General features: G+C 38.9%; 1 protein-coding gene across 1 annotated transcript in view; it reads right to left on the bottom strand.

Moving 5' to 3' along the window:
* The window catches only part of UBN2 (ubinuclein 2), an 80,584-nt gene that overhangs the window by 53,789 nt on the left and 13,167 nt on the right, over positions 1 to 13,628 (bottom strand). Inside the window, exons 7-11 of the mRNA XM_015813516.1 lie at positions 10,585 to 10,655; positions 10,094 to 10,223; positions 4,546 to 4,664; positions 2,882 to 2,995; positions 1,743 to 1,886 (exon numbers count right to left, since the gene is read on the bottom strand). Of these exons, the coding sequence (XP_015669002.1) occupies positions 1,743 to 1,886; positions 2,882 to 2,995; positions 4,546 to 4,664; positions 10,094 to 10,223; positions 10,585 to 10,655 (578 nt within the window). The remainder of the gene's footprint in view (positions 1 to 1,742; positions 1,887 to 2,881; positions 2,996 to 4,545; positions 4,665 to 10,093; positions 10,224 to 10,584; positions 10,656 to 13,628) is intronic.

Raw genomic sequence — 13,628 nt, 5'->3', positions numbered from 1 at the left:
AGAAGAAGAAGAAGAAGAAGAAGAAGAAGAAGAAGAAGAAGAAGAAGAAGAAGAAGAAGAAGAAGAAGAAGAAGAAGAAGAAGAAGAAGAAGAAGAAGAAGAAGAAGAAGAAGAAGAAGAAGAAGAAGAAGAAGAAGAAGAAGAAGAAGAAGAAGAAGAAGAAGAAGAAGAAGAAGAAGAAGAAGAAGAAGAATTCCTATTTTAAGTGTTCTCAGGCAATGAATGAACTATCCTAACATTATCAGGCAACATGGTGTCTGGAAAAGGAAGGTTTTTGGTTTTTAATTGTCCAAATGAGTAGCTCTGTTAGTCCATAAAAAGCTATTTAGATCTTGCTACATTTGGGCAATAGTATGTACCAAAAAGCACATGCAGAGCAAAGACAGAAGTTTGTTGTTACTTTAATAGCAGACTGCTAAAGTAGAAAAAGAATGCACTCTAACAATCTATCCCTGATCAGAGATCCTATGAAATGATAGAAAAGATGTCTGGAATGCTTGTGATGAAAAACAATGTCTCCAACTTCACCATATTAGATAGCTTCAGCCTTCAACCTTCCATTTTTATGGAACATCATGGAGAAGATTATGGGAATCCAGGGCAAAGAATCATCGGTGAAATTAATTAGCTGGGTCATTTTCAGATAGGACTTAAATCCAGGCATGGGACAGAAACAGTAATAGGCTGCTCTTGTGCGATGGACAGCGAGAGTGTAGCTGTCCTTATTCTATTAGACCTTAGTTGGTTTTGACACTGATCATGATAGTGTCTTGGACCACCTATGACTGGTTGAAGGCACTGTATTATAAGGGTTCATCTCATTCCTGATGTTGATAGCTTTAGAGCAGAGTGACTGTCCAGCAAACATAGTTGGGGAGGCGCAGGTCTAGAACTATGGGGTTTCTCTTCAATTCATAGTTATAGTTGGATCCATAGATGAAGACACAGCCCTGAATGCCTTTACGAAGACCAGCTGTGGTCCATTTCTGGAGTACGAAACTCTGAGAACAGTCATCTTTGTCTTCATTATCTCCAGATAGGATTAATGCAATGAGCTTCACATGGGGTTGCCCTTGAAGTTTCTGCTCATGTTTTTAAAATAATATAAATTTCTTACACAGCCTATATTATGAATAACTGCATCAATCCAGATTATTTGCATTTGATGGGTAAGTCAGATTCAACTCAGTGTCACATTTTGCTGCAACAGCAAGATTATTTGACTTAATATCTTTAAAAAATATATAGGCCCACCACAAATAATTGTTACTACAATTAAATGATATCAAACTGATCAACAAGATATTCCCTGGTCTCTCCTCCCAACCCCCCCTTGCAATATAAAACAGTATTTCTTTTGTATTTAGTGGCTATCCACACTGTTAGATTTTCCAGAAAATAATGCCTTATGTTTATTTTGTAGTTTTAAGCATTATGGGATGCAATTAGCAAGTTCCATTCGCTGATGGATGGATCATCTTTGCACTTTCTCAACAAGGTAGCATTACCAGATTAAAAAGAAAAGAGAATAAATAAGAGCATCACAGGCATCAAGATATTACTCTAGCCCCTAGAGACACTAATTTGGAAACTCTAGCATTAATGATTTCGTATAAATTATTTCAGAAAATATTTTATAACCAGAATCTGAAAAATAGCATATGCTTGAATTCTGACAAAACTTAATTCATCATATATCATAAAGTCTGAATAAGAACATTAGTCTTAAATAGATACCATACCTAGCTTGCATCCAACCTTTTGGCCAAAGGGGCTTCACCTCTGTCTCCATAAATGTCTTGAGGTAATCTTCTGCAGATTGACTTTTATTTGGCTCTAGTTCATAGCAATCCAGCTTTATCTTGATAAGATTACACAGCAAAGTCCTGTTGAAATAAACCTGGCTGTCTTCAATACATCAAGCATCACTTGTCAAAGTTATTAATTTACCTTTCACATTTTCTCTAAAAATAGAATTATTCAACAATAACTTTTAGTTAACCATATTATACTGTAAGATATAATACAACTGGTTTTTAGTTTCTTGTACTCTGTTTTATCTTTTCTATAATTTAAAACAGGCATTTCCATTTTTGGGGGGACATTTCTTACCCATGAACACTGCAATCAATAGATACTAATTTCCCACAATTGAGAATTTGTTAAGTGAAACTGTATAAAAGTTACTTAAATACAGAAATGGGTTTAAGAAATGAAGATAAACAAATCTGCACTGAAGAAATATTTCTTGTATATTTAATCACACTTGGCCAAATAAAGTATTGTATTCAATTCAGTTCAATTCAAATAGAGTTGAGGAGGAAAGGTGAAAATGAGTTTCTTCCTTTTTCATACTCATAAAGCTGGTGGAGAATGAAAGCAAATATCACTACACACTTCAGATTTTTAGCCTATAGAGCAAAATTATTTCCATTTCTTTTTACACTCCTTTTAACTTCTTTTCTGATAATCACTCACATGGGAGCTAAGACAAATTAAATACTGAGAACATTTACGTAACCCAAATAGCAAAAGATTCTGGGACAAGAATGCCAATATAGCCAAGTTTGCAAAGCCTTATGCAGTGAAAAGTATCAGAAAATACAGAGTGAATATTAGATAGCACTTAGGAAGAAGTAAATTAGCAAGAAAGATGAGCTTCACATTAGCCAAAAGTCTTATTTGTGTTATACCTCCATGCAGTTTATTTCCACTCCAGAACCGCATGCATTAGCTATTGTAGAGTTACATTTATGACTATGCTCCATCTCAGGAAAAGAAGTCCAAGACATTTTTTTTCTGATCTGAAATAACTTTTATTAGGCTGTGCTATGGTAATTTATAATACCTCTAATGGAGTATCAAAAATATAGTATCATACCTCACTGTCTCATCCCAGTAGAATTTTTTTCTTGGACCTGCAATCCTCTTTCCTGGTTTTTCGTCATCTTCCTCTTCTGAACCATTCTTGTCTCGCTCATCTTCTGCTTGCATTCTGGAGCAAAAGAGTAAGCACAGTATTGTAAAGAATAGAAACAGAGGTATGCTTACTTCCCCATCATTACACTGCCAGAAAGACTCAGATATCTGCTAGTTGCTTATTTGCAATTGTCTGGTCTCTATGTGTCTCTATGTGAAGGTCCAATTAAACTGATGTATGTATGTATGTATGTATGTATGTATGTATGTATGTATGTATGTATGTATGTATGTATGATCATGGCTATGAACAGGAATCTATTCAACAAAGGTTAACATATCCTTAGTGTTAAATAAGGGCCAATTGAATTCAAGGGTGGTTGAATTTAGTTGTGGCCACATACGGAGTATAGCCTTCTAACTCCATTCCCAGGTTCTGCCACTTCTTTTCCTATAGCAGTTGATGCATTGGTATTCTAGATAGAAGTTGATATTTGCAGTCCATCACCTTAAAAGTTACTGAATATCTACACATATTTTGGACACTGAAATGAGCCAATTTCCATTTAGTTCATTGCAAGAATTATGAAAAAACTACCAATATGTAAGAGCTTCATGAGACAAGAAGAGTCAGTTGTATGACTGCACTGAAAATAACTTAAGAATTCAGATATGGGAAAGCAATCTGGTCCTGTCTCACAGTTACAAAACTATTTAATAAGTGATGCAAGATTTGTCAGACATTCATCTACCTATTAAGTTTCATAAAAAATAAATAATTACTACTTATCAGCTAGTATGTATGTCAATACAGATCAGGAATCTGGTATCACCTTTTCCAATTAAAATAGCTGTTAATCAAATTTCTTAATTTCTTAGTCAGAAAATACACTATCAGACTCCTGATATGTTACAATCACAGATTAATAAGAATTTACTCCTACAATGACAAGAACATAAATGAAACTTGAAAACTTAAAAATGGAGGGCAATTTTAATGGAATGGTCCTTGAAGAATTTCAAATGGATTATTTGGTAGCACAAATGTATATCCAGTAACTAGCTGTAGGACTAAATAAAATGGTGGTCACTAATAGCTGCTCTTTCTTACATGCGAGACCCCACTTAAGTTGTAACATCACTGTTTGCTGAACTTCAGGCTACAGCTTTTCTAACAGAAATTAAACAACTTCATCCCCACTTATGCTAAAGATTTTCAATTACAACTCTAGTACTAACTGAACAAGCAGGGTATGTTGGGGAAAAACCAAAATGATAAAGCTAAATTCTAAAAAATAGATATTTAGATAAACAGAACTTGTCATGAGCAATAGGAACAGCTTCTGCAGTTGCTTTTGCTAAGATAGCAGACAAAAAAAGGCCAAGTGAATACATGGACAGATATTTAAGGCAAGAGACTTGTCCATCTCATAAATGCTCCACTATATTCCCAGAATTAATGTACTGCAAAAAGCAGAATCTATATATAAGCAGAAAAATAGCAATCACAAACATTAATTTCCTCACATTTGGAACTTCATATTTTCTAATAAAATAGGACAGTTGCCCTTTCATTTCCCCTCTTCCCCCCATTGGCCAAAAGCTCTGTTTGGTTTGTCTACATACTTGGCATTCTTGGCTTGACTGTGTGCCTGGCAATCTTCCTGATATTTGAATAGTTGTTCAGGCATGACACAGCTGATAGCCAACTTCAATTTTTGCAATGGTTCCTTCAAGCGATCATCCTGAGAAGATACTACCATTAAAACAGTGATACAAACAATGTAATACATTCACATACTGCATCTCTGAAGCTGTCTAGTCCTTTCTCCTTGAACAACTTTCAATGTTTTTCATTTTCTGAATTAACTTGGCTCTAAAACAATTGGTATTTTTAAAAGTCTCATATTATGAAGAATACAGTTGTATATATTTTCAACAATAAAAACATTATTACTTGTTAAGAAGAGAAAGGAACATAAAGTTTGCAGTAGAAAAGCCCTTTTAGGAGGTAAGCAAAACAAATTAAATTAAACTTAAGTGATGTAAGATGTTGTGCCTACATTGCTGTTCATTTATTTGAAATATGTATAGTTCAGTCACTTACAAAGGGTCACAATCTATAAAATAGAATAAAAAATGAAAAAGTGAAATAATAATTTAAAACACCATAGTAATGCAATTGTATAGCAGCAAGTCAATTAAAAGAAAATAGGCATGCCCAGACTGCTAGGTCTAAATTCAAGAACAAAGATTCAGACCATGACAATGATACAAATAACGAGCAAATTAATTTGGCCAGTATGGTCCTGTATTCAATATAAAAGAGTTGTTTTTCATTATTTATCTTCCATAGCCAAGATGGGATTAGCTGTATTGTAAAAATCAGAACCCAAGAATGTACACAGAAATTTGAAAAATTTAAAAATGCAGAGTGGCACCTAGAATTCATCTGATATATTTTGCTTTCCAGAATTGTCTTGGTTTCCTCCAACTTTTTTGGGATTTGGAGTATGAAATATAAAGACATTGCCACCTGGAAAAAGCTTTATCCATTCATCAAACAGATCTCTGCTAATTAAGAAGTGGTGCCACTCAGCTCCCAATTTGTTATAGTGAGAGAGAAAGGCTCTAGTAAAAAAAAAAAGAAGTTTGGTTTTAGGCATGCACAGCCAGGGAAGCGGAAAATAATCCAATGGCCAGATTCTGCTTGTGATCTTGAAGCGCTAAACAAAAATGGCATTGTTTTTTTATCTATCTATCTATCTATCTATCTATCTATCTATCTATCTATCTATCTATCTATCTATCTATCTATCTATCTATCCCATCCATCCATCCATCTACCTAGCTATCTACCCACCTGCAATGTTCCTACTGCTTCTGGATCTTTTTAAGGTAAAAAGGACATTATATCTTTCCCCCTATCCCTTGAAATAGACAAAGTAATTTTGAAATTGATGGAAAAAAATTCCAGACCATCAGATAAGTTAAATAAAATAAAAAAGATTTAATAGCACTTTAAAAAATGTGTTCCTGAATTAAAATGTACATTCTTAAATCTAGCATAAAAACAAATCTACCAAATCCAAAAAGTATCATGGACATGTCTAATTATGATAGCATTGCATTAGGATTGGATTTTAATTTATTTACAATTGTGTCATCTTTTTTAAAAGTCAACATTTTTAAAAGTACCACAACAGTTCTCAAATACTTTTTAAATTAATAGTTAAAAATCAGAAATAGTTGAAAAAAGCTATTTCTGGAAAGTCTGTCTGAAAGACTGCAATTTCTAATTAATGGGGATTCACATTTCTAATTAATGTGAGAGAGCCTGGAACTAGAAATTTAACTCACAAATTAATACAAAAATAAAAATAGTTCAAAATAGAACAATAATCATCAAAGCAATTACATGATCTAGATTACAGCACACCAGGAAAATATTTAAAAAAGAATGGGATACAAATCTTTTATAATCATACACACACACACACACACACACACACACACACACACGGAGACACAATGTCAGGGCTCCTCAAATAGATTTGCCTTCAATTCCCTTATTTCTTCCTTTCCTGCTTTTGCCTATGTATTCATTTTTGGGACCTGCCAGTCTGTTGGGGGAGGGATGCTTGCATGGGGGAAATAGTTGCTTTGCTTTGTTCTGTGTGAGGTGCCCTCCCTCGGGGTATGAGGAATACGACCTGAAAACATCTGTCTTATCTCCAGACAACGGAGCCTGGGACCTTTGGGAAATGAAACTGAGAGAGTCCTTGAAAGAGGCGCTAAATCCCCTGGTTCTCATAACAGCCTGGCACCTGTGGATTGGCTGGATTTCAACCAGACAATTGGACACTGGGGGAAGGGGTTTTCAATTGCCATTTTGACATGTTCTTTCACGTGCTAAATCTTCAGACCTTGCTTTACTCTCCTGCCATCACTAACTCTCAATAAAAAGTTCCTTTTGAAATGATGCCTGCTTCAAGAGTTCCACTTTCTTGGGAGGTCTAGTTGAGGCAGGTCCTTACATGAAGCAATAGTACCCAACCCAGAGAGGTGTCTGCCCTACTGAGGGGGATTGTGCAAAATATGTCTCTGCATGGCAGCGTAACAGGAGAAGCTGGAAACGAGGACTGCAGTGAACTGCTCATCCAGATATATCCCAGAGAAGGCACCTCCACCTGGGTGGAGGAAGCTGCTACCCTAGAAGACTCCTCGAGGCCGATATGGTTGCTCGGTGTCGGGAAAAAGGAAGACTGGGAGGAAAGAGCCCAAAGAGTTACTTTCACCTGAGGAGGTCGGAAGAAGACCGGAAAGAAAAAGACAGAGCTGCTTTCTAACGATGAAGAGCCAGATAAGCAATCAGATTTGACAGAGGGGATCCTGAAGCGAACCATGACTTACACGGTGGAAGCTTTTGAGGACCTAAAAGCCAAATCCCTGGGCTGCCCAGAAAAAAAGGAAGGACTGGCAGAGGAGGTTAAGCATGGAGGAGAAGATGCTGCATCAGCCGAGGCGGTCAGTGGAGCCACAGGTTCGACCGAGATGGTGGTAGCCACTCCAGCGGCACAGCAGTGAGTAGCCCCCCTGGAGAGCTCAGACCCCACAACAGCCCAGAGAGAGGACTTCCCCGGATGAGCCGAAGCTAGTTCCATTGGGAATCAAGTTTGCCGGGGATCCATAGCAATTGGGGTTCTCCCTGGCTCACATCCTCATATACATATGGGAGGTATCTGCCCAACGATGCAGCCAAGATCAGGGTTGTCACCCTGACCAAATGGAGGAGTTCCGTGACCTGGACTAGCGCCTCAACTGGCCCAAAGACATCCTAATAAGCTGTTTCCAAGATGGGTTAAACAACGACCTGTACAACATGTGTGGCCTGCAGAGCACCTGCCTGACTGTACAAATAGAGTGTCCTGGCTGAAGAAGTGGAAATCAACCAGACCCGCAACCGTCTCATGAAGCCAGGGAGATACATACAACCTGAGAGAAGGGGAGAGGCCAGCAAAACTCTTATTAACCAGCTGCGCTCCACCTCCTGTTTCAAGTGCGGCAAGGAAGGGCATTGGGCTGTGGAATGCTGCAGCAAGATTCCAGCTAGGAAGCCGGATTGCCCCTCTGGGGGGAAGTCAAGCAAGCCGACTCAACGCCTGAAAGAAACAGCTCTGAAGTCCACCAAGGTCGTGGAGCTCCCCCAAACCCCAAAGACAGGAAATAGAGCTCCAACCCTACCGGATGACGAGTCAGGGACGTCAGAGAGCGATTATGATGATGACCCATTAGTAAGTGGGCCAATCGACCCCATAACTATGCCCATAGAACTGTCAATCCCAAGCACAGGCAGGAGGATGGCCCTAACTGCACTGCTGGACTCGGGATGCACTCAGTGCCTCATAAGCCCCAGCCTAGTCAGGAAAATGGGGGTTCCCCTTAGAAAACTCAAAGACCCCATGACATCCTGCCAACTTGATGGGTCATTAGCAGGGGGCATCCCGGCAAGCTTTATCACTGAATCCCTGCGGCTAAACATGGGAACCCACTCAGAGACTTTGGCATTTATCATGGCTCCCAGCATAGAATGGCTCCTTGTCCTTGGGCTATTGAAGGATATTGAAAGCTATGTGGTCAGCTGCCCTACCTGTGCTGCTGCTAAACGGAAGCAGGGAAAAATATCTGGCTTCCTGCAGCCGCTGGCTAGCCCTTCAGCACCCTGGAGAGATCTCCATGGATTTCATTGTGGAGCTACCCTAAAGTGCGGGAAATACTGTCATTTGGGTTGTCACTAACTTGTTCTCCAAATAAGCCCATTTTTATCCCGTGTCAGAAGATCCTAACTGTAAAAATTTTGGCTACGTTATTTGTGCAGCATGTCTATCATCTCCATGGTGCCCCAAAATGCATAATATTGGATAGGGGTGTTCAATTCACCTCTAAATTCTGGAAAGCTTTCCTGGACCTGTTAGGTTCCGATCAGGGACTGTCATCTAGTCATCATCCTCAAATGAATGGGGGAACAGAACGAACGAACTCAGTTCTAGAACAATACCTCCATTGTTTTATTAATTATCAAAAGGACAATTGGAGTGATTTGTTGCCATTTGCTGAAGTGGCTTATAACAATGCAGTGCATTCCAGTATGGGGTTCACTCCTTTTCAAATGGTTAACGGCCAGAGTTTCATGACTATACCTGAATTGCCTGCCAACGAGCCTGCTATTCCTTGGACTGGGTTCATCAATTGCAGAACATCTGACCAGTTGTTAGAAACGCTTTAGATGAAGCCAGAGAAGCTTATAAGGCGCTGGCTAAGAAAAGAATGGAGCCTAAATCTTTTTCATATGGGGGACAAAGTTTACCTTACCTTTCCACTAGATTTTTACAGCCATTGAAGAAACTGGTACCGAAATACATCAGCCCTTTTCCCATTAAACGCATCATTAATCCTGTTACAGTAGATCTGGAACTCCCTAAGAGTTTGAGTCAAATCCACCGTTTTCCACTGCAGTTTGTTGAAACCTGAAATCACCTCTAAACTATGGCTGGCTGTTGCTCCTGACCCTCAACCCATTATGGTAGAGGGTGAGCAACACTTTGAAATTAAAGACATTATAGATTAATGCAAACATCATGAATCCATGCAGCATTTAGTGGCCTGGAAAGACTTGCCTGCTTCACAAAATGAATGGATTTATAAAAAACTCCCTTAAGGTATGAGGAATGCAACCTGAAAACATCTGTCTTAAAACATCTTATCTGCCTTATTTCCGGACAACGGAGCCTGGGACTGAAACCAAGAGAGTCCTTGAAAGAGGCGCTACATCCCCTGGTTTTCATAACAGCTTGGCACCTGTGGATTGGCTGGATTTCAACCAGACGGTTGGGGGAAGGAGTTTTGAATTGCTATTTTGGCATACTCTTTCGCACGCTGAATCTTCAGACCTTGCTTTGCTCTCTTGCCATCACTAACTCTCAATAAAAAGTTCCTTTTGAAATGATGCCTGTTTCAAGAGTTCCACTTTATTGGGAAGTCTAGTTGAGACAGGTCCTTACACACAGACACACACACCCTTGACATGCAGGTAATGCTTCATTCTATAGGGAACCAATTCTGACCCATCTACGATGTGTCTCGATTAAAATGTATCTCAATTGGGTAGCTTTACCTGGACATTGAAATGCAATTTCTTCAAACGCTTTATCAATGTGTCTTTATTGCATGGCACAAAAGCTTCAAGATGGGAATACACACCATTGCGGAAAGTAGGATTCAATTCTTGCAGTTGCATTTCAATACTGTTAAACATAAAACAAATTCATACCTAATAAGGAACACATGAACAAAACTCTTGTCTTATTGCCTATTCTCAGGCAAGTTCACATTCTATGAAAAAATTCTGAGAATTGGTTGTTTTATTTGCTGCTCTTTTTAAAGGATTGTGTAATTAATGTCAAACCATAAATATGGCTAAACAAGTGTAAGAATATTATATAATTATGAATAAAAAATACAAAACCTAAATATGACTAGTATACTCTTCAACAAATAAACACCATTCTAATGATTTTTATGAGCTACTTTAGAAATCTACTCATTGCTCAACACATTTATTCTACTACACTAAATATTTTTCTGAAAAACAAAATGAGCACTTACTCAAGCAAGATATTATTCATGTCCTGTGTAAAGAATTTCTTTCTGCCTTCTTCATCAAAAAGCTTGGCAGCCTAGAGACAACAATAAAAATGCACTTCAACTCAGAATTTTAGTAATTTAACTGCTAGCAAGTTGTACTCTATCATAGGATATTTTCACAATCTCAGAAAATCTCAGGATATTTTCACAATCTCAGTTTGTACCAAGTATTTATTGTAGAATACCACAAGTACTTTGTCTTTCTTCACTATTTACAATACTGGGAGATAACATTACTATATTTAAGCATTAAAATTGCTTAATTATTATTTGTAATAATAATAATTAGCTTCATTTAAATGTATTGGCATAGGATAACAAAATATTTGATATCTTTTGGCTTCCGGTTCCGGATTGCGGTGCTGGCGGACGTGCGGGGGCGATTGTTCCCTCCGCCGTCTGGTTTTCTCTCGCTGGAGGACCCTGAAAGGGGTCGAAAGTCGCCTTGGAGGGGCAATGAGCAGGGAAGAGGACCTCTGACAGATCGCGGAAGGGCGGCAGCCCTTCCGTTTGATCTGGAGCAGCTCTTCGGACTGACAGAGAAAAGATCGGCCACCCACATGGCCCATCACTAAGCCACTACCTGCCGAAGCCAAAATTACAACTAAGCACTTGAAAGCACCATGGAGGAACTAGGTGAGATTCTACCTTCTTTTTACCTCAAGTATTTTTTCCTGCAAAAGCTCTCTGAAATTGCTTCCCCCTGTGAGGAGAGAGGGAAGGGAACGTCTTTCTCCCACCCTCTAAAATGACGGCAGGAAGATAAAATCCTGAAAAATATATTTAAGTAATTGGACTTACATGTTTCTTAGATCTGGTGACCCAAAATGTTCCTACTTTCATGGGAACTGGCTATCTTAACTAGTTGAAATAAAAAATAAAAAACATGAAAAGAACCTAAACTGGATAAAAGCCTAGCCTTTCTGAAAAGGATTTTAAAGGCCACTGGGGACATCTTGTGGTGAAGTCTGGTATAGCAAGTGAACATCCCTGGGAAAGCGACTTGTTTAAAATCTAGATCTGTCCTTGGCATTATCTAAAGATAAAAAGCTGCAGCTGGGAGCTGAAACTGGCTCTTAAGAACTGTGAAGGTGAACACTCACTGACTTTTGCTTAAAAAACTAGCCTCCACCAAAGGACTATCTATAAACATTTCAGAAATGGAGGGGGACCAGCAACAAACTTTCCTTGACTATGAACTTATACTTTAAAAAATCCTTGAAGCTGAGATAATTAAATCCAGACTGAAAGACAAAGGTGCTAGCTTGAACCCACAAACTGAAATCCAGATTCCAACTAAAGAACCTACAACCCAGAAAACAACAGAAGCGGGAGAAAACAATACTAAGAAAGAGGAATTTAAGGAACAACAACAATATATTGAAAATTCTGGCAACCAAATCCTGATTGCAACCAAAGAACCTACGATTCCAAAAGTAATAGAACTGAAACAAAGTAATACTAAAACAGAGGATGCGTACTACCTGCCAATAACTATAAAATTGGACATGACCTTTTACCTAAACCAGAAGAAACCTGGGGAAAAAGAAGACCAGACCAAATTGAAGATAAAGACACTAGAACAAATACCGAGACTTCAACTACCAGAGCAACAACTTAATGATTATAAATGGACTAGCCCTTTTGAAAAAGTGATAACTGGATGGTCTCCCTTGATTCAACTAACATGTATCAGAATGAAAGGAGACCTACTTGATAACTCAAAGACATAGGTATGGAAACCTGGTTGGCAGAAAAAGAAAGCTAGAGGTTTAAAAATGGGGCCTCCTGACTTACCATATTTTCCGGCGTATAAGACGACTGGGCGTATAAGACGACCCCCAACTTTTCCAGTTAAAATATAGAGTTTGGGCTATATCAGGGGTAGGCAACCCAAAACACTCAAAGAGCCACTTGGACACGTTTCCCACAGAAAACAAAACACTGGGAGCCACAAAACCCTTTTGATATCTAAAATGAAGATAAGACTGCATATATCCTTTTTTACCTTTATGATATATGTGTGTGTGTATGTGTTTGTGTGTGTATATATAAAATAAAGGTAAAAAAGGATATATGCAGTGTTATCTTCATTTTAGATGTCAAAAGAGTCTCTCTCTCTCTTTCCTTTCTTTCCTCTCTCTCTCTCTTTTTCTCTTTCCTCTTTCCTCTAACTTTCTCTCTCTCTCTTTCCTCTCTTTCTCTGTCTCTCTCTCTCTTTCCTCTCTTTCTCTTGCCTCTTTCCTCTTTCTCTTTCCTCTCTTTCCTCTCTTTCTCTTCCCTTTCCTTTCTCTCTTTCCTCTCTTTTCTCAATCTTTTTTCTCTTTCCTCATTTTCTTTCCTCTCCCCCTTTCTTTCTCTCTTTTCTCTTTCTCTCTTTCCTCTCCTTCTCTCCCTTTCCTCTCTTTTTCTCTTTCCTCTCCCCCTCTCTCTTTCCTCTCCCTCTTTATCTCTCTTTCCTCTCTCTTTCCTCTTTCCTCTCTCTCTTTCTCTCTTTCCTCTCTTTCTCTTTCCTCTTTCTCTCTTTCCTCTCTCTTCTCTTTCTCTTTCTCTCTTTCCTCTAACTTTCTCTCTCTCTTTCCTCTCTCTGTCTTTCTCTTTCTCTTCCTTTCTCTTTCCTCTAACTTTCTCTCTTTCCTTTCTTTCTTTCTCTTCTCTTTCCTCTTTCTCTTTCCTTTCTCTTTCCCTCTTTCCTCTCTCTTTCTCTCTTTCTCTTCTCTTTCCTCTTTCTCTTTCCTCTCTCTCTTTCCTCTTTCTCTTTCCTCTTTCTCTTCTCTTTCTTTCCTCTTTCTCTCTTTCTCTCTCTCCCTCTCCCTCCAGGTTAGGAGAGAGAGAGAATGAAAGGCAGACGGCACCGAACGGGCGGGGAAGGGGAGCAGGACGGGAGGCAGCGGCTCCAGTGGCGGCGACGGCGGCATGGCAGCGGCCACTGCAGCATCATCAGGAGTCCACGCCGCCCCCAGCCTGGCCGCCGCGTCCTCAGCTGAATGGGCGGGGAGGGGGAG

This window comes from Protobothrops mucrosquamatus, unplaced genomic scaffold (assembly GCF_001527695.2).
Source record: "Protobothrops mucrosquamatus isolate PMUCROS unplaced genomic scaffold, P.Mucros_1.0 scaffold162, whole genome shotgun sequence".
NCBI lineage: Eukaryota > Metazoa > Chordata > Lepidosauria > Squamata > Viperidae > Protobothrops > Protobothrops mucrosquamatus.
The sequence above is the reverse complement of the archived record's forward strand: the minus strand, read 5'-3'. Positions and strand labels throughout refer to the sequence as shown.